At 40.4% G+C, this 27,065-nt stretch overlaps 3 protein-coding genes across 4 annotated transcripts in view; 2 read left to right on the top strand and 1 right to left on the bottom strand.

Annotated features, from left to right (window-relative positions):
- Nucleotides 1–640: 640 nt before the first annotated feature.
- Nucleotides 641–5,786, bottom strand: gaa (alpha glucosidase). Its single transcript, XM_079455541.1, has 19 exons — nt 5,045–5,786; nt 4,822–4,973; nt 4,433–4,598; nt 4,255–4,351; nt 4,020–4,139; nt 3,829–3,947; nt 3,575–3,706; nt 3,308–3,418; nt 3,062–3,175; nt 2,826–2,910; nt 2,636–2,753; nt 2,424–2,557; nt 2,153–2,304; nt 1,892–2,040; nt 1,668–1,809; nt 1,473–1,571; nt 1,227–1,391; nt 962–1,114; nt 641–816 (listed from the first exon to the last, which is right to left on the bottom strand). Exons 1-19 carry the CDS (start codon nt 5,558–5,560, stop codon nt 754–756), a joined length of 2,787 nt encoding a protein of 928 aa, XP_079311667.1. The 5' UTR covers nt 5,561–5,786; the 3' UTR covers nt 641–753.
- A 255-nt stretch (nt 5,787–6,041) lies between these two features.
- On the top strand, nt 6,042–15,779 carry tnpo2a (transportin 2a). The gene is made up of 25 exons (XM_079455542.1): nt 6,042–6,418; nt 7,371–7,470; nt 7,565–7,640; nt 7,790–7,939; nt 8,085–8,191; nt 8,356–8,489; nt 8,649–8,730; nt 8,830–8,952; nt 9,031–9,149; nt 9,312–9,372; nt 9,582–9,762; nt 9,956–10,108; nt 10,244–10,469; nt 10,544–10,715; nt 11,327–11,413; nt 11,658–11,765; nt 11,853–12,011; nt 12,097–12,184; nt 12,312–12,410; nt 12,569–12,664; nt 12,850–12,925; nt 13,012–13,111; nt 13,280–13,354; nt 13,457–13,598; nt 13,699–15,779. The coding sequence occupies exons 2-24, from the start codon at nt 7,372–7,374 to the stop codon at nt 13,562–13,564; spliced, it is 2,679 nt and encodes an 892-aa protein (XP_079311668.1). The 5' UTR covers nt 6,042–6,418; nt 7,371; the 3' UTR covers nt 13,565–13,598; nt 13,699–15,779.
- A 312-nt stretch (nt 15,780–16,091) lies between these two features.
- The window catches only part of tmem104 (transmembrane protein 104), a 28,779-nt gene continuing 17,805 nt past the window's right edge, over nt 16,092–27,065 (top strand). The window contains exons 1-8 of one of the 2 annotated variants that reach the window (XM_079455544.1): nt 16,092–16,375; nt 16,592–16,678; nt 17,593–17,714; nt 19,454–19,535; nt 20,050–20,143; nt 20,271–20,351; nt 22,922–23,021; nt 23,258–23,354. In XM_079455544.1, the coding sequence (XP_079311670.1) occupies nt 16,634–16,678; nt 17,593–17,714; nt 19,454–19,535; nt 20,050–20,143; nt 20,271–20,351; nt 22,922–23,021; nt 23,258–23,354 (621 nt within the window). In that variant the 5' untranslated portion in view covers nt 16,092–16,375; nt 16,592–16,633. The remainder of the gene's footprint in view (nt 16,376–16,591; nt 16,679–17,592; nt 17,715–19,453; nt 19,536–20,049; nt 20,144–20,270; nt 20,352–22,921; nt 23,022–23,257; nt 23,355–27,065) is intronic. The other variant, XM_079455545.1, reaches the window with a different exon arrangement.

The following is a 27,065-nucleotide window of genomic DNA, read 5'->3' as shown; positions in this document are numbered from 1 at the left end:
AGCCCCGCCCACTAGCGCTGAGCGAAATCCCGCCTACTGACGGAAGTCATCTACTTCCGGAAGTAGATGCAAAAGTCTATTGGTCCAGTGTTTATTATAACGATTACATGTGTTGTTTCTCCGACACCCAATGTTTATATTGTGACTGTGTAGTAAACGTTATAAAATGTGTATTATAATGATTGAAGCTTGAACGATGTGTGTTTTAAATAAAGCTTATTTAAAACACCCAAAGCAAGGGGCAACGTTACATTTTTTAATGTTACATCCCTTGTGAAAACGAACCTAGTTTTTTGTGGTTAAATGTACAACCATGTTTTTTTGGTGCATTGATTGTTGGCAAAATCATGGTTTTGTTACTGGGATTTAAGATTTAACTGTATTCAAATAACTCTCTTTCTCTCAAAGTGTATTGTTCTGGCTTTTGTTCACTAATACTAGTAACTTGGTATTAGCACCTATTGTATCACGCCTGTACGACATTCGCCCTATTTGCATCACTTTGGATTAAAGCGTAGACGCAAAATATATCACTATTTAATATTAAAATCTTAATTTCAGATTCTTTATCCGATACTCCTTGTGTGATTGTTTTTTATAATTTAATAGATAAATAATAAAATACAAATATAAAAACAAGAAACTGTTTCATGTATTTTATTGATTCACAAAAACAGGAACAACAACCAATGCAATCAAATATTTAATATTAATGCTCATTGAAAAATAAAAATAAGTATATGTATCCTCTCATCAGCTCCACTGTATTGTGAACATTGCGGTCATTGGTAAGTCCAACCCTGGCACTGTAAGAACCTGTACACATATACAGAAACACAACGCATATTCATATTTGTATACATTTTAATATTTACCAAAGACTCATGTTCTTTATCCAAATGTTAACCCAACCAGATTTTAAGAAAGCTAATTTTGATGTGATAGATCATGGATTTTTTACCTTTGTGTCTGTACTGTAAGAGAAGTCATGAACCTGTTTCCCATTGGCCAACACAGCCGTAGGTGGAGTCTGAACCCCGAAAACACGCACTTCCCCGAGGACCAAACGGTCTAGGGATCCATTTAATCTAACTGGTTTACCCACCACATAAGACTAGAATTGGAAACGTAAAAATAAGTTAAAATGATGATGTATATTCTCATAAAACTCATTTGCTGATTTACAGTTTCACAGATTGAACAGACAATCTTACAAATCCATCTACCTTTTCCGCAAAGAAGAGAAGGTACGAGTAATCTCCCCGTTCAAAAGTCTCCAGACTTTCTCCGTCATCCCAGAAGAGGTCTCCTTTGCTCCATGTTTCTGCTGATAATGCCACAAGCAGAACGAAAGGGTTCTTGCGTGACACAGTTGTAGTCAATGCGGGAACCTAAGAGAAAAACACAGCAAAATGTTTTCAGTGTAGCACGGCTTAAAACCTGCCAGTAAATATTATCAGACATTACATTACCTGCTGGGGAATGATGCTTCCCTCTCTTACATGAACATTAATGGTGTCCAATGAAGCAGGAAAAATAATATATCCCCCTTTACTGTAATATGCTTGCCCCTACATCAAAATAGAAATGCTTTAGATTACGTGTGTTTATTATAATTATAAATATTCTGATTGACTTTAAAAAAGAAGTATAATGATAACATTTACATCTTGCAGACTGTACCAAGTCCCTGAGGGAAGATAGGCTACCACCTCCACCGCTCCTTGTTCCAAAACCGGACTGATAAGCAATGAACTCCCCCACATGAATTGCCGGTCTATGGGTTGACAATTCGAATCAGTAGGAAATCTAAAATAAAGAACAAAGTCTTATGAAATGGACCAACTATAAAACTAAGATTATGGCGATGAATTAGTTCAAGCGTGTGTACTCAAAGAAGAGGGGACGAGCCACAGTGCTGGCGGAGGTGTGTGCGTGGTGGAACAGCGTGTAGAGGAAGGGTAAAAGAGAATATCGCAGCATCAACGCGGCCCTCATGGCATCTTGAGCTTGTTGACTAAAAACATACGGCTCCTGGGGCTGGGAATATAAAATATGCTTTAGTTACATGTAACAACACTTTTTTTGAAACTTTGGTTATTATCCCTGGCGTGGATGGGCACGGACTGTAAAGGGTTCATCTGTAACTCACAGTATTGGGCTTGTCATTGTGGTTTCTCATAAAGGGGTAAAACGCTCCTAGTTGTGTCCATCGCATACACAGCTCTTCAGTGGTGTCGCCACCAAATCCACACACATCGGCGCCCACTAACGGAACCCCGTAGAGTCCGAACAACAGCACACCTGATGCACACATACACACAGAGATAAATAAACAACTTATTCATGATAAATCAAAGAAGTTTACAACATTTTCCATGATGTGTTTTATTTAAAGTTGGAAAGCTGGTTTTAAACCATACCAGGTATGGAAAGGCGCAGTTGCTCCCAGTCACTCCGCACGTCTCCTGTCCAGTGTCCAGAGAAACGTCCCAATCCAGGAAAAGACGACCTGGACAGGACGAACGGTCGAGTGGCCTTCACTTTCAATAGAGCCCTGAAGTTCACAGTGTGAAAAAGATGGTTATATCCCGGATCTGATGTTTAACCAAAAAACTGCAGATATTTCCCTGACCTGTAGGTGGCGATAGACTCAGTGAGTCCATACAGATTGTGAAGATTGTAATGACTGGACAGATTTTGCTGTGCGGACATACACAGTGTTTCTGAGTTTAACTGGCCACCTATCACACCTGTAGAACAAGACAGACCTTTTCACACAGTCTGTATGTATGGTCAATGGTCGACTATAGAGTTAAGCTGACCTGGAGTATAGGGTGGTTTTTCCAAGTCAGTGTCAGGACATCCGTTCACAGAGCCCTGGACAAAATTGGACGGCTCGTTCATATCCTGTGAGCAGAATGTAAAACATGAGAACTACAGAAAGATCAAATAGTATGTATTGTCAGACAGTCATATTCTGTATCACCAATAGAACACCATTAAATCTTATTGGAATAACTACAAAAATGAATTTTGTAATGGTTTTAATTGTACTTACTATCCAGAGTCCATCCACAGGTACCTTCTCGTGAAAGAGTCTGATACAGTCCATCCACCAGTCAGTAGTCGCAGGATTGGTAAAATCAGGGAATGCAGTTAGACCGGGCCATACCTGGTTGGAAATGAGATTTCAAAATGTTGCTTTGTGCAGAACACAGAGCTATGAAGGCATATGTGCCACCTTCCACAACATTACTAATAATATGGTGCTAGGGACCGATAATATTAAATATCGTCCACAAACCTTCCCAATAAGGATTTGCCCAGTTGAGTTTTTAATAAACACTCCTCTCTTCAACCCATCATCAAATGGTTTGTATGAACCAGGAGGGCTCGTACTGCTGATGCCTGGATCCTAAGACATGACCACATCATATTCAACTGTCGAGATTACTTTACACAATCGCTTGCATTGAGCAGTGATGAATTCAGATGCAATCGTGTCTCAGTCACTTCCTATTGGAAATGCATTTGGTTGACAGGGTGTTGCTATAAGTGCTCGTCCACTTACAAGTATAAGCACATACTTCATGCCCAGCTGATGGAACTCCTTAACCATCTGCGGCAGATCTCCAAACCGTTGTGGGTCAAAAGTAAAGCATCTTCTTTGGTCTGCATAATCAAGGTCATTCCACTGTACATCCTAAAGATGTGAAATGAATTGAACTGCAAAACATGAGTAGGCATCATAAAGTATATACTACAGTATTCACTACGGCGGTATTCTATACACAGGCACAGACATTATTTATTAAGTTTACAAACTAGAGGGAACTGGGCTCGGCGCATGTGTTGCACCACGGTCCTTGTGATGTTGGTGGAAGTATACCCCCATCGACAAAGGTGGAACCCCAGTGACCAGTACGGCGGCATCATAGGAAAACCTTCAATTTTAAGTCAAAGAATAAGTTGCACTGTGGGTACAACTTTATATTTGTAAACTGTGATCTCCACACCTATAACTTCCTGGTACTGTTGAACCACAGTCTGTGGACTCGGGCCCAGGAACACATACAAGTCCAAAATCCCTCCAACGGTAAGCCACGTCAATGCCGGAGACGGCTGTAACAACACCTCTACATTTGCCAAACATTAAAGACAATTAGAGACCTTCATCCGTGTCAAAAAGCAGTAAGTAGCAAATAGGAAGGTCTGGCAGACCTACTGTAACATTAAAGCACAGGTGCGTACCCATCGCATTGCTGTTGAGAAGAAATACTCCATGTGCCTGTCCATCACCTTCTTGAAGCATGAAGAAAGGGTGGGAGCCATACAGGTTGGCATTTCTCTACAAGGGGTCAAATGAAATCTTAATGATGGCACCCTGAACGATGAGAAAGTTAAAGGAGAATGTGATACGAGATCTTACATGTGGCGCCATGTCTCTGTTCCAGAATGAAACAGAGGTCCAGTTAAGGTCAAGGGTGAGGGGGGTGTAATGCTCACCCAGTCCAGATATCACAGAGGATGCCAGACTGGTGGAGAGCTGCAGATATTGATCTGCATACAGGAGAGGTCCTATCGTAGTATTTAGACTAGAAGCAATAAAATAGAAAGCATTTGCCAACTATACAAAACAACTTGTTTCAAACTTTTTTAAGCATTTGTTAATGCACGACTTCCTATTACATCTAACACTGAAAAAAATCACTTAACTTGAGTGAAAAATAAAAGCGATGCTTGCAAAAAACTCATTTTAAGTTTTCACGTAAGGTGGTGCAGTTTGGACATTTTGTCCAAGAGAGAATGTGCACTCACAGAACCCGTCCATTGGACTTGCGGCGAACAACGAATGCAAAGGGGTCTGGTTGAAATTCAACATCGTAAAGAGGAATCTGTGTGTCTCCGCGGCCTCTGGGGTGCGACCTGACAAATGGGACCTCATATCTAGGAGATGAAGGATCCTTCAGCTGTGCGGAAGAGATATTAAGATTAGTATGTCATATGAAAACGTGTTCACGATAAAAAGAGTTTCACTCACAGTAAGGTGCAGACAACCTGAAGATTCAGTAATCGTGTCTAGTTGCAGTGTTGAGATGTCCCGGGGCAGGTATGAGGGCGTGGACCGGATCAGGGTGGCCCTTTGGCCCCTCTTGGTAGGAGTCAGGACCCCCATTTTATAACCCGGGTAACGGACAGGGTAAAAACACCAAGGCGGCCCTCTGAATCCAGATTCTGGTAGGGGCTCATAACAGCACCCTCTGTTTTCACAGTCAGCCTGACTTAAAGATTTATCACGTGCACAGTCAATGCGGTTCTGCACAGCTAAACCGCACTGATCCGAGTATTCAGCCTTGGGATCCGTAGATACACTGATAGTTCTTACATTGATGTGGGATTTTAAACTTCTGTATGAGGGTTTTGAGCTTCTCTTTATTTCCACTGAGGTCGAAAACGTAAACGAGACGTTCTGGGCTTCGTGTACCAGATCAAAGAGCACGTATGTTAAAAAGATAATGATCAGCTGCACAGTAGAGACGTGCAGGAGTTTGGCCATTGAGTTGCTCTTCGTGCATTAAACGCGGAAGTCCAAAACAACCGCGCATGCGTCAATAAACAACGTAATATCCGAAAAAGAGTACGTTGTACGAAAACAAGACATGAAACGGTGGACTGTTGCGAATATGTCTTAAAGGGCCCGTTCTGGTTTTTTAACTGCACCTGTCCATCTCTCGAGCCCTCGAAACGAACGTTAAATCTGGGGCAGGAAATGACGCATGCGCAATGCTTAACCATCGCTGGGTCTAATAAATGTGCTGTACTGCGTTACTTTTAAAGTCAAAGCTGGAGACAGCATCTAATTTATTAGATATTTTTAATATCATCTCTATTGTTTACTACTAATATATATCGTATTTAGTCAGGGCTAAATACGATATATATGATCGTATTAGTGTTGCACAAATCTAAACTGTTTTGCAATCACTTTTAATTCACAATTAAGCCCAATAAAATTATGCAGCGTGTTCGGTGTATCCAGGAACTGTTTGCGTGTCTGCTATTTTCGTTAACAGACGTACAACAAGTAATTGAATCAAAACAAACAAGTAATTGAATCAAATCAAACAACGGACAACGATTACCGCTGAGAAACGTGTAAAATAGACAACAAAAGGCGATTTCGGATCACAGTCATTTTTCCACTTTAAAAAGACAGAACACGTGCACATCATTATGTCTTAAAGTAAATAAATTAATCGAAACGTGACTTTTTCCTGAACTGGCAGCGCACGCGCATACATCACTTCCTCTCCCTGCGGAAGCGTTTGAAAGTGCCATTGCGCTAGATTAGCAGCGCGAGGCCTAGAGCTCCACGCTGCATGACGTGATCTACAGGCCTCCGCACGCGGCATGTGTAAGTGAGAATGTCTAAGCGTTTATTGTTATTTCATACTGTATATTATATACTGTACGATCTTATAATCGCGTGCGGTATGACTTACGATCGAGTGCGCGTGCTAAGCGCGTCCCAAAACGAACAAAGTCATCTGCATGGGCATAGTTCGGTTTGTCGGCGACTACAATCACTTGTTTGCTTTAAGCGTATTTCTTTTGTAAGCGAATCGTTTTACGATTATATTGAATACAACTAACGTCATCGTATTAAGGATGTATCGCACACGAGCGTTTGTGGGTCGCGTGACGTTTATACATCAGTCTGACCAAAAACGACGACACACCAAAGCGCCGATAACCTCAAAATGGCCACGAGTTAAACTAGCTTGGATACTTGTTTATAAAACATGTCCGATATTCATATATAAGTCTGTAAGGCTTCGATGTGTCGACTGTGCTCTAACGCGAATGGTGGGGGATCTGCCGCGCGTGGGTGCACATTCTCAATTTGAAATCTGTTCATAAAGCGAAACCGTCTTTAAAGGACAAATAAAACCCCCGTTCTTGAGTTTTCCCTCTGCTGGTTTTGAACTAGACCGATTTTTCGAGTGCCAGATGCACCGTATGCAAAACCACGTGCTTTCCGTGAAACGAGTGGTCAGCCGGAATCTTCTCCAGAAGAAACCTGTTGTGTAGCATAGCCCTAGATAGGATTGCACACATTAAATATCTCCCATAAAGGCATTCTAGCATCACGCGGTATGGATTTGAAGTCCAAGTTTATTTTATAATAAGAGGAACGCGACACACAAATAACACCTTTTGTTGTTTTAGCTAATAAAAGTCCTAAAGCAAGATGTAAAAGCTCTGATGCTCAGGCCAGCAGCTGGCTTGCTCTGAGATGTTTTGAAGTTGGATGTTGCAATAGTTTGATAAGAGGAAGCAGTTGGTGAAGAGGTCTTTTTGTGCAGGATGGAGTGGCAGGCGGATGAGCAAGGCCTGCAGCAGGTCCTTCAGCTTCTGAGGGATTCCCAATCCCCAGACACAGCCACACAGAGATCTGTGCAGCAGGTAACCCGAACACTTTAATTTATGCACCCAATTCATAAACAAAATCATACTTAGGAACCTACTTAATTCTTTTTTTTCAAATATTGTTCGGCAGAAACTTGAGCAATTGAACCAGTACCCCGATTTCAACAACTATCTCATCTTTGTGTTGACCAGACTGAAATCTGAAGGTGGGTTTTTCTTTTTTGTGGGCGAGGTTGCGTTTTAGAAATCGGGCAGGAATTAGTGCATCATAGAATAGTTTATTTGTGCCTGGTTCTCATGAGGATAGGAAGTTGTGCCTTGCGTACTAGAATAACCTTTTTTGCATAACCTGCAGATGAGCCCACGCGATCTCTCAGCGGTTTGATACTGAAGAACAACGTAAAAGTTCACTATCAGAACTTTCCTCCTGCAGTGGCACACTTCATCAAGCAGGAATGTCTGAACAATATCGGAGACCCTTCACCTCTCATCCGGGCCACTATTGGTGGGTTTGCCCTACGCGTTTGCATTTTATGACTTGCAGAACAATATTTCTATTGCAATGAAATGTGATTTTTATTTTAAGAATAAATTGATTTAATAATATGCAGTCGATATCGGGTCGTGATCATTTCGGTCTCTATATTTAGGCATCCTTATAACAACAATTGCCACCAAAGGTGAGTTGCAGACATGGCCGGAGCTGCTTCCCCAGCTCTGTAACTTGCTCAATTCAGATGACTACAGTACATGTGAGGTGCGTACATTTGTTTTATAGATAAGTGTCTCTTTCCTGTTTTTCCTATTGTGTCCTGCACGTTTCTTTATTCAAATGTGTATGGAAATGAATGCAAGAAGGATGTGATTATTTGTGATGATTCAACTTGTCTCGGTTGTGACGTTTTTCTTTTTCACACACAGGGCTCATTTGGAGCCCTGCAGAAGATCTGTGAAGACTCGTCCGAGCTGCTGGACAGTGACGCTCTCAATCGGCCTCTCAACATCATGATTCCCAAATTCCTGCAGTTCTTCAAGCACCGCAGCCCCAAGATCAGGTTGGTTGGATAAACGTTTCAGAGACAAAGTGACCTAATTTTACTCCCTAAATGTCACTATGACGTTCTGTTGATGCAATCGAGGCCCTGTGACGGGGGGAACGTTGACCAATAAAATCACAGTATAACACGTTTCATGTTTGATTTGGGGATCTGTAGGTCTCATGCTATTGCCTGCGTGAACCAGTTTATCATCGGCAGAGCACAAGCCCTCATGGACAACATCGACACGTTTATCGAGGTATTTTCAGCCCTGCCATTTCAGGATGTTAAATATCAGAGCCGCCGTCGATCTTTGTGACTAGTGTTGGATCCCACTTTTTTCTTTCCGTTAAACCAGAGTCTGTTTGCACTGGCCGCGGATGAGGATTCAGAAGTCAGGAAGAACGTGTGTAGAGCTCTGGTCATGCTGCTGGAGGTTCGGATTGACCGTCTCATCCCACACATGCACAGCATCGTTGAGGTGAGTTGACCCGTCTCTATCTTCAACCTTGCGTGTCTTGACCAATCGGAGAATCTAATGCGGTGTGTTATTCTCCAGTACATGCTCCAGCGCACACGTGACCCGGATGAGAACGTGTCTCTTGAGGCCTGTGAGTTCTGGCTTACACTGGCTGAGCAGCCCATCTGTAAGGAAGCCATATCCGGACACCTTGCACAGTAAGCAAACTAGCTTTTGCTTTTTGATGTGACTTTTTTGGTATCTCTGCTGACTGTTGCACACGTGCATGTAAATGTCTAAAGAAGGCCTTTTCTTATTCCAAGTAGAGAGATTAAAGTATCTATCACTCATATTTAACCATGTATCGCTTTCTCCTTCAGGTTAGTCCCTGTTCTGGTGAACGGAATGAAATACTCAGAGATTGACATCATTTTATTAAAGGTTCATAAGTTTGTTTTCTTTTTGCTACTATTGAATATCCACAACCGTTCTTGTCTTGGGTGTGACGATATCATTAATCTTGAGATTCTTCTATGAAATTTTTACTCATACTGTCTGACCCAAGGCCTAAAGCTTTATCGCTGTTCATGTGGTTTAAAAATGACCGTTCGCATTCAAACTTTTGTTTTGTCCTTGTGTTTCCCAATCAGGGTGACGTGGAGGAGGATGAGGCCGTGCCAGACAACGAGCAGGACATCAAGCCGCGCTTCCACAAGTCTCGTACCGTCACCCTTCGTCACGAGGGAGGAGATGGAGGGGGAGTGGAAGGGGAGGACAGTGATGAGGACGACGATGATGATGACGACGACAGTCTGTCCGACTGGAACTTGCGTAAGTTTTAACGGAAATCTGTAAAATGTGATAGGAAAGTCTGTGGAGGTGATTACACGCACAACTTGATTGTCAGTGATGTTCAAGTATTCATACTGTCTGATCCACGACACGTCTAGACATAGTTTCTCAGCTTAAAGTGAGATGTGAGCGGTTGTGTTCTAAATACCGTTGCACGTGTTTTAATTTCTAGGCAAATGTTCAGCTGCGGCTCTTGATGTGTTGGCAAACGTCTTTCGGGGTGAGTTGCTGCCCCCTTTGCTTCCAGTTCTGAAGGGTCTGTTGTTCCACCCGGACTGGATTGTCAAGGAGTCTGGTATCCTGGTGTTGGGGGCTATTGCTGAAGGTATGCCAATTGCATAGATTTTTATGTACATGGCGTGTCTAGTCAAGTCCACAGGATTGTTTAAATTTTCCATGCAAGCTAAATTTATTAGCATGGGTCTTATCTGTTCTGAACATAGTCTCTTTTTCTCCCCAGGCTGCATGCAAGACATGGTGCCGTACCTTCCCGAGCTGATTCCACACTTGATTCAGTGTCTATCTGACAAAAAAGCTTTGGTTCGCTCCATCTCCTGCTGGACTCTGAGCCGCTATGCATTCTGGGTGGTCAGTCAGCCGGCCGACTCTTACCTCAAACCACTCATGACGGAGCTGCTCAGACGCATCCTCGACAGCAACAAAAGGGTTCAGGAAGCGGCTTGCAGGTGCGTTTCAAAAATGTATATGATGAAACTTGGTTTAAGAATGAGATTGTCACCATTTTGTTTTTTATACACAGCGCATTTGCCACACTGGAAGAGGAAGCATGTACAGAACTGGTTCCCTATTTGAGTTTCATTCTGGACACACTGGTGTTTGCCTTTAGCAAGTACCAACACAAGAACCTGTTAATCCTCTACGATGCCATTGGAACACTTGCCGACTCTGTTGGTCATCACCTAAACCAGCCTGTGAGTCCTTCATGAAACAAAACATTGGGACTCATTCGTGAAATACGAGCAGAACTAATTTGTTTAAATTGTTCGTAAACTCATAAGGACGTAAATTTTATAATTCATGATTTCTTGGTAGGCATATAGCTGTTAGTCTTTTATGCATTTATGCAATATAACGTGCCAAACCAGACAATGAAGTCCAGAGGCCAATGTTCCTAGACATGTAGTTTGTGTAAAATGGGGTATATGCACACGGGACAATGATGTACTTTGGCAAAATAATCAGCCAGCTAGGTTACTTCCGCTCTCAAAGCAATAAGAGGATTTTTCACCAATTTTAGCAAAAGTATGTCAATAACCTGTATGCATATACCCCATTCATAGGTGGGGATTATGATAATTGTGACTGAGCGTGCGTGGGCGCCCCGTTTACAATGGATTGGAATTCATTAACATACACATTTTTCTATCAAATCTGACATTTACGAAGTATTTGTGAATCCGAAGGAGAGTTTTCGGGAAGTTCAGTTTTACACGCAAATTAATTTACTCATATTTACGGATGTCTGCTTCTTTAAACAAGCTACAAGTTTATGAATCTTGAATAATTGTGCCTTTTTTAATAGGAATACATCCAGAAGCTTATGCCGCCTCTAATTCAGAAGTGGAATGAACTGAAGGATGAGGATAAAGATCTGTTTCCATTATTAGAGGTAACTCCTTACTACTTATATTGGATTTGGAAAAAAAAAAACACTAACAGGTATACATTAATGCATGTGTTATTGAGACTTGCTTATTTTAAAACGGTGGTCTGTTGTAATGAGAAGTTTAAAATAAGCTGGCAACAAATATCAGTATCAGCCAATAGCTGTTTGTTAATCTTTGTATGTATTGGGCCAAAAATATTTGTTTGTGCCTCACTATTGCTTAGTTTTTACCATATTCTTGTTTCAGTGCCTGTCTTCAGTGGCGACAGCTCTCCAGAGCGGCTTCCTGCCCTACTGTGAACCAGTCTATCAGCGCTGTGTCACACTGGTCCAGAAGAACCTTGCTCAAGCCATGGTCAGACAGCTCATTTCAAAATACGTTGGCCTAATAATTGAGACATAATTTATCATCTAACATTTCATTTTGAACTTCTTGTTTTAGATGTACAATCAGCAACCAGATCAGTACGAAGCCCCTGATAAAGACTTCATGATAGTGGCCCTCGATCTTCTCAGCGGTCTGGCTGAAGGACTCGGCAGTCACGTGGATCAGCTGGTTGCCCGCAGCAACATCATGACCCTGCTGTTTCAGTGCATGCAGGTATGGAGAGTCCTTTAGAGTTGATCAAATCTGAACTGGACACTTGGAAACCAAGCATAAGTGTTTTTTTTATTTTTAATTCAAGGACACCATGCCGGAAGTGAGACAGAGTTCCTTTGCGCTGCTGGGCGACTTGACCAAAGCATGCTTCGTTCACGTGAAGCCCTGTATCGGTGAGTTGTTGCGTGACTTTCATACTGATGAAATCCTGACACATGGAGGTGGTTTCTCACGCCAGCTGTCGCTTCTGTGTGTGTCGTGCTGGTTAGTTTGTCATTGGTGTCCGTTTACCCTCTCCAGCTGAGTTCATGCCTGTTCTGGGTCTCAACCTCAACCCTGAGTTTATCTCCGTGTGTAATAATGCCACATGGGCCATTGGAGAGATCGCTATACAGATGGGTGAGTATTTGAATGCGCTTCTGACAGTCTTATTTATCTGTGTACTGGTTTGTTAATCCGATTTGGCCGGTTTGGATACTATCTTGCATCTCTGCAAAAATATGCATTGCATACTAAGGATGATTATCTTGTCTCATGATCTGCATTATTACTTTTAGGGACAGAGATGCAACCGTTTGTGGCCCTTGTTCTTAGTAACCTCGTAGACATCATCAACAGGCCCAATACACCCAAAACACTGCTGGAGAACACGGGTGGGTTTTATTTCAGTGTTTTTCTATTTTTTCTGCACTGCACTTTTGATAAGCTCCTAAACAGACATTCGAAATCTGAATGGGCTGTGGAATATTCTAGCTTCTGATTTGTGTGCTTTTGACTGCAGCTCTTTCATTGCCTCTAACTTGAATGATGTGAATTCCCTTTTGTGCTTGTCAAACAGCCATCACGATTGGTCGGCTGGGCTACGTGTGTCCACAGGAAGTTGCGCCCATATTGCCACAATTCATCCAACCTTTGTGAGATACCAATAATGTTATACTTGACTAAATTCATGTAGCTTGTATAAGAACCAGAAATCTTAGATTTGGGATGTTTGTCATAGGTGCACATCACTTCGAAACATTCGGGACAATGAAGAGAAGGACTCTGCCTTCAGGGGCATTTGTGTGATGATCGGGGCGAATCCTGGAGGAGTGGTGCAGGTGAGATTTAAAATGAAATTGCTTTTCTTAATATTATTTGTTGCTTTTGATTCTTTTTAGTTGTACATTCTTACAATTGGTAGGCAACCATATTTAGTGTTCGATGTTGGGTTGTAAAAAGTTAGTTTAAATTATTATATATATAAAATATTTTTTTTTATGACTCAGGACTTTATATTTTTCTGCGATGCTGTGGCCTCCTGGGTAAATCCAAAAGATGATTTGAGGGACATGTTCTACAAGGCAAGAACAAATTTCAGTTTGAAGTGCATTGAATGTGTTGAGTTGAAAAATTGCCCTTTGAAAAGTTGTCTTGCATTTAAACCGTGATTATTTTCCATGTAGATTTTACACGGTTTCAAGGATCAGGTAGGAGATGATAACTGGCAGCAGTTCTCCGAACAGTTTCCACCTGTGCTGAAGGAGAGACTTTCAGCCTGTTATAACGTGTAGTTGCAGCTGTCCTCACATGGGGCGTACTTTTTAGGTAAGCCGAACTTCACTTTACAGTGCGACATCAAACCAAAATCAAGTCAAAGAACATGAAAAGCATAAATATTGATTGTTCTTTCCATTGTACGTTCCAGGTTAAATCTGTGGGATGATTTCTAGAGAAACTCATTCATGTCTGTGGGATTGACCTGCTGTTGGAGCCAAAGAGATGACTGTTGGTGATCTGGCTTGGCTCCACCACCTCTGTCTTTGTGAAAAGAGGATTTGAGAGTGTAAATGTGAAATCAACTTGTCACAGTTTAGCTTCTGACTTGATCAAGGTGGGCTTGAAACCAGAAGCTCAGGGATGTTGATTGGAAGGAAGGGAACATTCAGGCAAGATTCACCAGCTGCTTATTTGGGGAGGGAATAAAGTGCTCTACTCATAACAGACGGCCTCAACTAGATGCCTAAAGCACACAACAATGCATTGAGTGGCATACTTGTTGACTCGCATAAGGCGGTCTGTGCCTGAACAAAATTTATCTTAAAAGGATAGTTCACCAAATACTCAGTCACCACACCATATTTTGTATGTACGTTTTTTTTATTTATCACTTTGAAATTTAACAGTGAGAATTATGTAATTTAAGTTTTAACCAAATATTGGGTTAGCTGTTGGCAATGCATGTGATTTAATGTTATAAAAGATTAATTTTGCAACCATGTAATGACTTAAGAACATATTAGATCCTCTCTATTTTCTGCCTGCTTTATTTTTCCACATAACATTTGAGTTACATTCTGAAGTTCATTTATTTTCTCCACCAAGGTGATTCCTCCCTCCTTTTGTTGGTTATGCTAATATAGCGAGTAATGAAACACGTAGGCCTCTAGAACAAGAATGGTAATACGTTTTCGTCTAGTTTCAGATCACCGTGATCTGTAGTCTTTATTTCAACATTGTTATCTGCGCCAAGATCTTACTATACCTTTTGCTTTTAAAGTGTATTGAAGGAAATTAAATGATTTCTTAAACCGAAGCTTTGTTGATATGCACTTTCTCTGTTATAGATTTTCTAGTGTCTCTAAAAGATCAGGAGCAGTAAGAATTACAAAGAAATTTCTGTAACGGTGTGTGTGGCTCATGTAAAAACATCTAATCCAGTATCACATCCAAGCACAGTCAACTTCTAAAGTTATCCTGATTTCTAATCCCCAAGCTTCATTTTAGAAAGAGATGTTTTTTTTAAATATGCAATCGTGTTCTTTAGTTAGATCATGGCTTGAAAGATGTAATGTAGGTTGCGAGAAGTGTTGTTGGGATAAACCTTCAGATAACCACGTGATTTGTTTTCATTGTTCAATTGTCTGTAAAACATTTTAGCATTTGCTGTAGGAATTGCCCTTCCTCCCTTTCCCTTTGGATTTAGACCCTTGTACTAGTTATAAAGCAATATCCATATTTTTTAGTGGAATTACAGTTGAAAGGTATCTTCCTGTTTCTTCTCATACAACACTAGCTCTGACAATCTCATTTTAAATGCCTACGTTTTCTAAGCTGCTTTTTTGAAAACAGTTCATTTGGTCATGTTTTTTATTTTAATTCGGTAAAGCGATTTAGTGCCACATTTTAATCTAAGAGGACGCGTGTTGCAGACCGGGCTTTAAATGCGATGCCCTTGAACAATAAAAATGTTTTATCTTCAACATCATGTTTAGATATTAAGGATTTGCTAAGTGAAATTGTTGACAAAATGAAAATCTGAATTATTAGTGCATCCATGCATTTACTCCTGTTACTTTCATGGCAATATGCTGCCAAGCAGAACGTTTAGACATAATGTCATATTAATTTTTTTAAATGCGTTTTTGTAAGTTAAATGATTTGTTTTAAAGTTCTTTTTAATATATTTTGTTTTGTGCTTGCATGCACAAAGATTTTTTAGACTTTAAAAGTTTTTTTCTTTTTGTTTAAAGAATTTGTTTTACTTTCTTTTTGTTTAAAGAGTTTTTTTGTTTTCTACAGGCAGTTTGGTATGGAGAAATGCATTTAGCTTATGATTTTTAGAAAGTCTGCTGAAGCATTGATTGATTTACACTCGACTTTAACTCTCTGGATGGTTCTTGTCTTTCTTTCTGGTCACCTGTAATTAAATCTTTAAATGGGTAAATAAACACTTTCTGTCTAAATAAGGTGTTTTCTGGTCAACTGATCTTCTGTCTGTGCGCTTGCTGCTGTGTTTTGTACACGTGGTCGCTTTCGAAGCGTTTTTTATGCGAAAGGAAGCCATGCGGATATTTTCAAAACCATAGTGCTTGCAGATACTAAATGTTTACATCTAAAACAAAATCTTGGAAATAATACTATAAATGGAATTTACTATTAATAATTATAATTATGCAAAACACTATAAAATTGGACAAAAACAATGATATAAAAGTAACAAAAAACACGCAGATCTGCGTAAGAACAACAGTCTTACGTTTTCAACGGGAGCTAACTTTAATCTATTTCCGTATAGACCGACATCAACAACGCGTCATCGAACGTAACCAATCAGCGACAGCATCCGACCCACACGCCCCTCCCCGTACAAGGATCCATGTTTTCTGCTCATCTTATCTACTTTACTTCGTGATTCTATCGCGTCCGTGTTCGCACACTAAACAACTTTTGCACCTCGATTAGCGAAACGATGACGCGTTTTGGAAATTGCGCGATATTCAGTTAATAAGCCCCGTCGATGACGTCACAGGAAAACTCTCGCGCATCCCTGACGGTTTAAACCGTCGCCACCTCACATTTCCTCATCCTGCCAGCGGGTGCAGGTGAGCAGTTCTCGCAATAACGACAGTTTCTTTATTCTGTGTGTTGTATTTTGTGTCGAAACGTTCATTAAAACTGTCACTGGTGTGTGTGTTGAGCTCGTAAAACGCAAACAAAAGTGTCGCACGTCATGTTAATCTGGCACGGTTGCTTGTCGTGGCCCTTTAAATGACTGGAAGACTGCGGGCTATTAAACATGCTTTTCTTTTCTCTTAAAGTGATACGCTTTCGGTTTGGGGTGTTGCGTTTGCCTTTCCAACATGGCTGGGGGCATCACAGAGACGGGGGATCCTTACTCACCCTTTGTAAGTATTCATTGACCTGTCTGAACAACTTTCAGTACACACACTGCACAGCTCTGATGCTGAACGCTCACACAGTAGTATTTAGTAAATAATATGTATGACAACATGGCTTTTTGGCTTTCTCTGATGTTAAGGATTTGTGGATGTCAGGCTTTGAATTGTCTTTTGCTTTGTTATGAAAGGTTTCCTTAACGCATTCCTGAAATAGTTTGAGAAAGTGACAGATGCATCTAAACCGTCGTCGGACTATACAATTCTGCGAACATTAAGGCTTTAGGGCGCTTTTATCTAAAAGTCATGCGTGGAACCGCTAGTAAAGAGGAAATTGGATCATGTGAGTGACTGTCGTACTGTCAATACAACAATGGAGAGAGCAGGTGACGTGCCAAGCAGAAACAGAGCTGAAATGGCTCGAATCAGCAGAAATGCACGCATGCATGATCCTGGTTTTGTCTTACTCAGCTGTCGACATGTTTTAGGACCTAAATATAAACTGAACAAATCTGTTTACTTAAATTTACATTTATGCATTCGGCAGACGCTTTTATCCAAAGCGGCTTACATTGCGTTACACTATACATATAGCCCTGGGATCTCACCCACCGCCTTGGCATCGCTGGTGCTTTGCTCTTACCACTCAGCTACGGAAAGCTGTACAGGAAACCCTGAATTACAAATGATTCACCCTTTTGTCATCTCAAGTAGGACTTTCTTCTGCATAACACAAAAGAAGATATTCTGAAGAACGTTGTTTACTGACCCCCATTCACTTACGTTGGTTTTGTGTCCATACAATAGTGAATGGGGGCCAGTGCTGTTACCAACTTATCTTCTTTTGTGTTCTGGGGAAGACGGAAAGTCTTAAAGGTTTGAAGGATGTAAAAAAAGCTTTTTTACTGTTTGTTTTTGTGTAGGTCGGCCTGATATACATGTTTAATCTGATTGTTGGCACTGGAGCACTGACAATGCCCAAAGCGTTCGCGACAGCTGGTTGGGTGGTCAGCGTGTCACTTGTCACCTTTTTGGCTTTTATGAGGTACGTTTTTCTCTCTCTCATGCTCAAAAGAATTAGGGATGCACCAATATCTACATTTTTGGCAGATAAACAGTAATTCTTTATCATTGGAAGCCGATAACCGATATATGGCCGGTATGCAGTATCTCAATATTAATATAAGATTCCCTAAAACTGAAACAAAAAGCAAAAAGTGGACAACTGGTTTTATTTGAAAACATTGACTGCAGAAAACAAGGTGACCATTAGTTCTCTTTTTACTCCACTGAAAATCATGAAACAAGCACACTTTGCACCAGTAAACGGTTCTTTAACCTTTAACCTTTCTTGTATATTATTGATGTTCTTCCAGAGCAACCCAGAAACATTTTCTTTATAGTCACATGTCTAACTGGTCACAGCATTCAGAGAACAGTTTGATTCAAACTATATTCTTTTGTCCCTATAATTCCTATATCTACATACTGTACCTACATCAAAAATGTTATGCAAAGTAAGTGAATGATCATGACAGAAAGATACTGTACTGTATTTTACCTTCGAGCAGCGTGCAGCTGAAGAAGTTTAACCAGAGGAAATTCGTTTTGATGTATCGGCTAAAATATATCGGCCTAAATCTGATTATCGGCCGATAGCATTAAAAATGACCCTTTATTGGCCGATACCTGTATGGCGATAATTTATCGTGCATCCCTAAAAAGAATAATTCCTGGTAAGATAAACAAGAAGCGACACTTCCAAAGGGGTGCTTAAAATTACGCAGACATAGTTTATGATCATCTAGCTACTTTGAGCTGTGGATCACTGTTGCCTGCTGTGTAGAAATATCTGGTTAATCGTTCGACAGCCCTACTTTAGAATGCTAACTTGTGTGATGGTAAGTTATGAATTTGAGATGAGTTTTGTGACCAGATTGCAAAAACTTGCTCCCGCTCTCACATTATTTCTCTCTGCCAGTTGCTCATCTTTGGCTCACCTCTCCACCCTTTTACTGCCGCTGGTTCTGCGGCCATCAAAAAACATTTATCACCTCTGCTAACCTATCAGCTGTCTGAATCAGTGGCAGAGCCCTGGGCCGAGTTATGAGTTTTTGGATGAAACTGGATGGAGCTGTTTATCAGTAATACAGCAGAGGGAAGAAAGCAGACAGCCACAGCCCTTAAATGCAGGTTATGAGAGATGAGATGTCCAAAATGAGCTTGATGAAATGTGTATCACGTACAGAAAAGTCCTTGTAGACTGTACAAAGTTTTAAATGAAAAATGATCAAAACAGACTTTTTTACAAAAGGATGCACTGAGGAATCATGCTCAACAAAACCAGATCATTAAAAATAAATTCAAAGACCTTGTTGAAACCTTTCTATTTGTTGATATTTACTAATAAACAGGAAATATGGATAGGACATATTGAAAAAACTCGTCATATCTGTGTAGTCATGTCAAACTGTGAGTAGATTGGTTGGACAGATTTTATTCTGCAAATAGAATCATCAATTGTTTTTGTCCGAATGCTTTTATGCTTGGGGATAATGGTGTCCACTTTAAGAAGTATTGGCTGTATGAATGACTTCACATGGCTGATAGACATGGCCTAAAAACAACAACTCCAAATTTCATTTTATGGGGTTTAAAGGATTCTTGTTTTTCGATGCCAGCCAGTGTTTTGTTCATTTGTCTTTTTGTCTCTTTTTGTCTCTGAAACTTCCTTAACAGATGAAATAGGGTAGTGTCTCATTCTTTCTGTCTGTCTGTCCTCAGTTTTATGACCACCACATTTGTAATAGAAGCCATGGCTGCTGCCAATGCCCAGCTGCGCTGGAAGAGGAGAGAACAGGAAGAGGTTAGTGATGTCATCAGTTGAACACGGACTCACCCTGAACTTTGTGTTCTTAGTTTCAGACCATTACTTTTAGGGCAGAAGTACCAAAATAGAACTATAATTGTTTAGCTGTTAGTGGAAGCACATCCAGAATAAGGCTACTGTGTTTCTATTCCTGTGCAATCCATATAAACGAAATGTTGACTACTGCTGCAACGCTGCTATGGCCTATAAATCTTAACATTTGCATAGATTTGTTTTGATAGATTTCTCTGATTAAATGCAACAGTATGCCTTAACTTAAGGCTGGGATACATTACAAGATTTTTGCTCAGATTGTCTGCACAGTCTGCAGATTTGATCACGTACTGTGTGATGTTCGGTATTTCTCTGCAAACTGTCAAAACGTCTGCAAGTGTGTGATGTCTAGTTTATTTAAATCTTTTATTAAAGACATGAAGTGTTATTCCAGCCTTTAAAAGCAACTAGTGTAGACTACTGTTTTTTTAATGTTCTCAAAATCCTATTTTTTCAGCTCCACGACAGCGACTCCAGCTCGGATTATTCAGATGATGACACTATCCGAGGACGCTCAGAACCCATTGAGACGCGGCCCATTCTCTCTGTCCGTGAGTAATGCCTTTGCATATTTATGTGTTTCCGTTAGTATAATTGTGTAAACACACATTGAAACATTTTTTGTAGTTTGTTGACTTTAAACCAAGGTCGCTGTTGTTTTGTCATTCGATCTAACAGAACGTGCCACCAGCGTAGACCACTTTGACATTGTTGAGAGAGTTGAGATGGGACAAATGGCCTCCATGTTTTTTAATAAAGGTAAGGTTTGTGTCATTAGGTGCTAAAAAGCGAACTTGAGTTAAGAGATTTGGTTTTATAAGGCTATTAAATAAGCACTTTAATATTGCTCTCTGAAGGTCGGTGCCTCTGTCAGTTTATGCTGGCAAGGTTATTGGCTGCTAATGGGGTGTAATTAGAAATGCTTAAATTGCTTTTCGTTGTAATTACTTTACTGCAGAATGAAATCAGTTATCTGCAATTAAATAAGAGAAAGAGAAGGCCTCTTGAAGACGAAGAATACGAGTAATGAGAATCTCAGTTATGTTCAATATGACGACGTTTTCACCTTGAACTCAAAACAGGTGCCTATTTTTACTTTTCCATTTTACAAGGAGCACTCCACAAAGGCTGACTCAAAAGCACCCTGGCAGCCATTGTAATATCTCAGCAGCATTTCTTTTGGCATCTTTTCCATCAACAAAAAGGGCACCATTAGAAACCGCCCTGTTAAAAACGTCCAATGTAATGGCAAACACAACCCAATAGGTGGCACACTTGTTACACTCTCCCACAAACCTGTGCAATGTACTAATAAACTGTGCTCGCTAATGTTTCATCAGCGTCGACTGTGCACTTGTAGCTTGAGAGCTCAGAGCTTTCTCTGAGCGGACATCACTCATCCGAATAACGTTTTTCGTTATTCTATTAGGCGTGATGTGTTAAAATAGCCTGCTGGGCTCTGAGCTTTCCTAGCTTGCGATGAAGCAAAGTGGCCACTTTGTCCCGACGCAGGTGAGCTCGGTGAAGACGAATGACTGCCGCGTAACAGACTCTGATCGTACATAAATTAAATGGGAACGTTTTTCACTGTGAAGGAAATTAGTTTTGTTAGTGGGACTTTGGTATCGAGCTTTAAATATAATGTTAGAAATCTTTCGGCATCTTGTCTTTTGCAGTCTTTGCAATTACTTCATGAGCTGCCATTCAGAGGAAATAAACAACTGCCTTTTATACTCTAGAATGAACTGAAGTTAAAGACTGTAGGGTTGTCAAAGTAGTTGACAGTTCACAGAATGCATGTTTTATAATGAAATCTGGTCTGAAAGGAACAATATGGAGCAAAAAATGATTGCCTTTCCATCATTCTTTAATTGAACAGCATCAGGAATTTCTTTTCATGGTCATAGTTTTGTCTGGACTGTTCACACATACTGGAACCTGATTGGTTGATTATAAGGTGACTTTAGTAGGATTGATTTGTCTTCGCTAGACTTTGCGGTCAGGGTTCATCACTACTGTTGTTCCTTACCTTTAGGATTGGGGTCTTTGTAAACCACTAGCCCTTATACTTTGATATAACTTGTCTTTTTTTTATGACACGTGAATGATTTTGATAAATTTTGTGAAGAATCACACTTTTCTACACTTTAACAGTATGAAGAAAATACTTTGCCGTTAAATGTTGTCTTGATATGTTCTTTACCTTCTGATGTTTTTGAGAAATACTTCTGTGAAATCCAGGCTGAAGTCTCATAATATAAATATGAGATTAGGAGCGTCAAAGGTTGATTTCAAGCAGTAATATATGGCACATATATGCAGTAGGAGTGACCGCGAATCATCAAAGATTCGATGCGTCGATATGAGGAGTCTTATTCGACTGCCAATCTCGCAGTCCATTCTTCGCAGAGGTGTTATGCAATGGGGATCATGCCATTTTGGTTATATGGGGAGTGGCATGGCAGACCGCCAAAATTTTGATTTATGATTTAAATAAATGGGACATTTTGCGCTGTACCCTTTACCACCTGGTGTCGTCCCCACAGCGCACACACACACATGTCTGATTATAGGCAAGAAGTGACAATTCTGATTCGTCTACGTAAATCCTTAGTCGTATTAAACAAATGTAAAATTGCAGTCTGATAAAGCAAGCAGGTTGTGTTCAGATTTAAATAAACATCCACATTTCAAGCAACAAACTCACACAAGCGCCTTCGTAAATTTATCTTAATGAATTGTAAAATGAGCCCCGCAACTGTCTCACCGTTCATATTTTCTGCCAGCTTTGTCACTCATTTCTATAAAACGCAATATTTTCAACTATTCTATTGTGAGGAAAGATGATTCATTTATGCGTGGAAAAACGTATAGCGCTATCTTTTTAACGGTTAAATATCATTTTAACAGCCTGATAGCTCTAGTCGACTGTCGATCACTTATTAATGATCTGATTGGTCGACTGTCGGATTCCTCAGGAACAATGGGGAATGATAAATGTTTGATACAGGGAGTTTTCCTCCTGGATGCTCTTCATCACATCTCATACTGGCAGGGGCGAGTGATGGATGGATGTAGGAACGTGTGAAGAGGAGTGTGGGGTTAATGAAGAGAGGGAGATGTTCGTAATGAAGTGCTTGCTTCTTTAATTAGAATGATTAATTGTTGTGATGCATTTTGTGGCTGTTGAATGTTAGGGAGGAATCATCCCGCCCATCTTCATGTTCAACGAACCACCTGTTGATATGCTATAAAGTGATGTTTCAAAGCCATGAATCTTTAGAATGGTGATTTAATTGAAGACATTAAAGATGTTGATGTCTCCACAGTTGGTGTCAACATGTTCTACGTCTGCCTGATCGTCTACTTGTATGGAGATTTGGCCATTTATGCAGCAGCTGTACCTGTGTCTCTGATGGAAGTATCATGGTGAGTTTCAGCTTCATCTTCTTAATAATAAAAACTGCCAATGCTTTCAATATCAAAAATCAAACAAATTATCGACAGTTTGTTAATGTATCGTCCGACTTCCACACTGACACCGTGTACAATTGTATTTGTAAGGTTTTATATTAAAGGTCTTTAATGTGCCTTGTATGAAGTCGGATCTTCTGCTTTGTAAAAAATCAATTTGCAGAGGTCAAGAGTGTGTTTGTTTCTCACAGCGGGAATCACTCATGCAGCACTGGAAGTGTGAAATACAATGACACGGAGTCGTGCTGGGGACCCGTACGGCGAAAAGACGCCTACAGAGTGTTTCTGGTGAGTCCAGCAGCGCACGGTACTCTGTCAACACCTTATTGGCAGCACTTATATCTCAGCGGGGTGCTGGACGCACACAGCAGCATTCTTCTAAAGGTCAAGAGAGAGGGAGAAAGACAGATGAGATGCGTAATCTCCCAGAATCCTCAGCGATTCAGGAGATGTTTTAAGTGCCCTTGAAGTTCAGGTAGATGTACAGCCCAAGACGCCAGTGTGATTTTTCTACCCCTCTTTTGCATTTCAACATTGATGGATGTGCTGATTTATTTCATTCTGCTCCTCCCTCTTTATTTCTAGAAATAGGCGGTCGTCTCGAAAAAAGCATTGTTTCAGCTTTTTTTTAATCCCCCTGCTCTGTAAGCCTCTTATGGCGTGTTAACCAGGGTAAACTATGCTGATTCACGAATTCACGCCAATATGTGCTTACCTCACTGATGAGGAGCTTTTATTCCCCTCGCAATTGCTTTGACATCCGTGTCGAGTTTTAAGACCATGAGGTTACGTACATGGTTAACTTATGTTTATTGTGTTTTGAGTGTAATCGAGTTTAAGTTATTAAATAATTTCTCTTGTTGCTGTTATGCAGCTGGGAGAAGCAACCCAGCACATTCTTTTCCAAACCTTTCTCTTTTTGACCAGAAGGCCATCATGAATCATCTCCGTTCGGATAGGCTCTTAAATAAATCATTGTTCTTTTTTGATAAAACATTAATCCAGACAGTTTATGAACCAAGGGTCCTGCTTCTCTCACCTTTTGTGATCGTGGAAAATGACCAGTTTTGAAGTCTGAAGTTTGCGGCGTGTCCGAAGGGGAAGACCGTCTGTGCCATTGATTTGGTGAGCTTTATCAGACTGTTCGTCCCCAGTGAGTCTGCTCAAAAGGATGTTGTCTTCCTCGGCTGTTCGGCTGAGAGCTTGCCATCTCACTTGAGCATTCCTTGTGCGTTAAAGATTCATCGGACAGAAGTGAAATGTCATTGATTTGTTCAAAATAATATATTGATGCAATATGTTGCGTACTTGATTCATTAGCTGGTATAATAGTATGAGGTTTTAGCAGTGCATGTTAAACTTCACTGTTTTTATTGAATATATTAATTGTTTTTTAATGTTGTATTAAGTCTTGGCAAGAACATGTCTGGGTCATATTTTAGCCTTAATATATCCTTATTAAATTAGCCTATTTGGGAGCATCAATTCGGATATTTTAGCAAAGAATATCTTGTAATGCGAAAAATAAACTGTTTGATGTTTTGCCCATTATGGTTAACAGAATGAGATTTTTGTGAATTGTTGCTTCTATAATGAGAATGTATTGTGAGGGACCTTGAAAATATAGAAATGTAAATGCAAAATATTGACGGTCTATAAAGTCAGCTTGCTTTCCTTAATGTAAGGTAATATAGATGTATTTTCCTCCTCTTAATTATTGGGTAAAAAAGAGCCAGGCATTTCTGCGTGCGATTTTTCTCTTGATGTCCGAGTTACAACGTCAGCAGTTTTACACAGACACTGCTCACGTTAAAACATGATCAGAAATAATGTCAGGTCACATTTGCATGCGAATGAATGAGATTTTCATAAATCCTTACACTAACTCAAACTTTTTCTGCTTAATTTCTCTGTCCGATCTTTTATTCAGAATGCAAAACTGATGCAAGGGCATTGATTTGTTTGCTTTTTTAAAGGTTCGTCAACCAGTAATTCCTCTCTGTGCTTTCATTACTCAAAATTGCTTTATAGCGAGTCTACCCAGAATCAGCTTGTCGCTCATCTGGTGCTGATAAAGCAGAATTACCTACAATCCTATTAAGGAGAATTCTGCTGAGACACGGCACACGCCTATTACAGGAGCATCGACTATTACAGACGCCATGATTTGAGAAAAATGAAAAGATTTGATAATGTCTACGATCTTTGAAAATGACTTTTTGGTTTGATATTCGGTGGGTTTGCTGGGGCATCGCATTGTTAGGAAGCATTCAAGATTACCGAATCGTATCCAAGTGCCTATTTGTCCTTGTGTTTTTGAACTTTCTTTCACTGTTAGGATGTCGCATATCTTCATGCAGACTTTGTCCTGAAGTCTATAGGAGACAAAATGAATTATAATCGTGCTGCTCTTGCCTTTTGTAGCATCCTGACTTTGACCTGTACGTGATCTGTCTGAGAGCATTTGTAAGCAATGGTCAATTGTATCCCCTCATGGGAAGCCGAATTGATGTCGTATACATTAGTGCGGCCTCATGGCAGAAGCTTTAGAAAAGAAAGTGGAAGATTAAGAGGGATATTATGCCTGAACACAACACTCCCATAATCCCAGAGTGGGTGGCGGACGTGAGTTTTTTTTTCTTTACCTGTTTCACAAGTGGAATGTTGTAGATGTTTTTCTTTTGGGTATAAGGACAAAGGGTGTGCGGGAATGATGTGTACGGGACTTCACAAACTGAACAAGTCAGCAGGACGGCCTGCTTTTTTATATAAATGACTGCCGTTCTGCTGTCAACACATATTGCGACATAATCTTACATTGTTTAACATTATTCGATCTACTATTCTAGATGTTTTACCCCAAGTGTAAAGATGTAAATGTAACTAAGCTAATGTAAGGAGCCAGTTCTGAACACTGTTATTTTTCTCTTTTAGGTGTTAAGTAGATCAGTGCCATCACATTATTATCCCATCGCTTCAGCGTCACTGCAAACAGAGAGCTATTTTTGAACTCGGGCTCAACAGCTGTCCCTGAGCAATATTGTATTTTTAAAGCCCGAGACAAGATTAGGAGAGCAGGATAAGGACAAGAATGGAAGCCTAAAGACATTCAGGGTAATATTCACTCCCAATTAGACGGGTTTATTACTTATTAAACATTCAAGTAGGTGGATTTAATTGGATTGCCTAAAAAAGACATCCAAGGATACATACTACTACCCTCCTACATAGTAATAGTAGTAAGATGTCTTCTGGCTCTGCTCATGAAACTCAAAATTTGGATGCATTAAGAATCATAGACGGCTGTCTGGCAGACGACTGTCTGCTTTGGTCAGCAGTAACACACCACACTGTAAAACTGGCATTTTTTACATTGTGTTCACTAAAAAGATTATATGAAGATCAGTGGACCGAGACCTTCTCTGTTGTCTGGCTTATAGTGCTTTGTAAAGATCAGGATATCTGTTCAGGATTTAATGACTTTGTCCATTATAAGCGTAGACTGTATAAAACATGGACGTAGTGTCCGACTGTCCGTGACGTCACCTGTAGGTTTGTGAAGAGCAATTTTGATGCCCAAAGTGGGCGGAGCCGACCGTCACCATCTTGGCAGTGCATCACAACAGGGCTGTGCCCGAAATCGCCCACTATACCCTCATTCACTATTCTCTACATTAGTTAACTAATATAGTCCACTTTATGGAGCGGTTGAAAATGAGTAAGTAAATTCGGGCACTGGAAGCGCTGTGGGCGCCATCCTCTACAGAGACACGGGAATTCAATAAGTGAGCCTCACGAGAGATGGCTAGCAGCTAGCCGATAGCGGTTGTACACTCGTTATTATTGAGTGCACTCAATAAAGTCCACTATAGATATAAAAAGTTGGTGAAACCACATGTCACTGAAAGTGGCCTTGAGTGCCCTTAATAATGCATCATTTTAAGGCTTAATATAATTTAAACGGATGAGTTATAACAAAATTAACCCCCCTCGTAGTTG

Source organism: Barbatula barbatula (genome assembly GCF_947034865.1).
Source record: "Barbatula barbatula genome assembly, chromosome: 5".
In the NCBI taxonomy this organism is placed as follows: Eukaryota; Metazoa; Chordata; class Actinopteri; order Cypriniformes; family Nemacheilidae; genus Barbatula; species Barbatula barbatula.
The sequence above is the reverse complement of the archived record's forward strand: the minus strand, read 5'-3'. Positions and strand labels throughout refer to the sequence as shown.

What these genes read in the sequence shown, in the direction of transcription:
- gaa (XM_079455541.1), bottom strand. Translation starts at nt 5,560, where the DNA reads ATGGCCAAACTCCTGCACGTCTCTACTGTGCAGCTGATCATTATCTTT. An exon ending in CAGGTTGTCTGCACCTTACT is followed by an intron (nt 4,974 to 5,044) that starts GTGAGTGAAACT and finishes TCTTCCGCACAG; the next exon opens with CTGAAGGATCCTTCATCTCC. An exon ending in ACAGAGACATGGCGCCACAT is followed by an intron (nt 4,352 to 4,432) that starts GTAAGATCTCGT and finishes GACCCCTTGTAG; the next exon opens with AGAAATGCCAACCTGTATGG.
- tnpo2a (XM_079455542.1), top strand. Translation starts at nt 7,372, where the DNA reads ATGGAGTGGCAGGCGGATGAGCAAGGCCTGCAGCAGGTCCTTCAGCTT. An exon ending in TCTGTCCGACTGGAACTTGC is followed by an intron (nt 9,763 to 9,955) that starts GTAAGTTTTAAC and finishes TTTAATTTCTAG; the next exon opens with GCAAATGTTCAGCTGCGGCT. An exon ending in TGCTGTTTCAGTGCATGCAG is followed by an intron (nt 12,012 to 12,096) that starts GTATGGAGAGTC and finishes TTTTAATTCAAG; the next exon opens with GACACCATGCCGGAAGTGAG.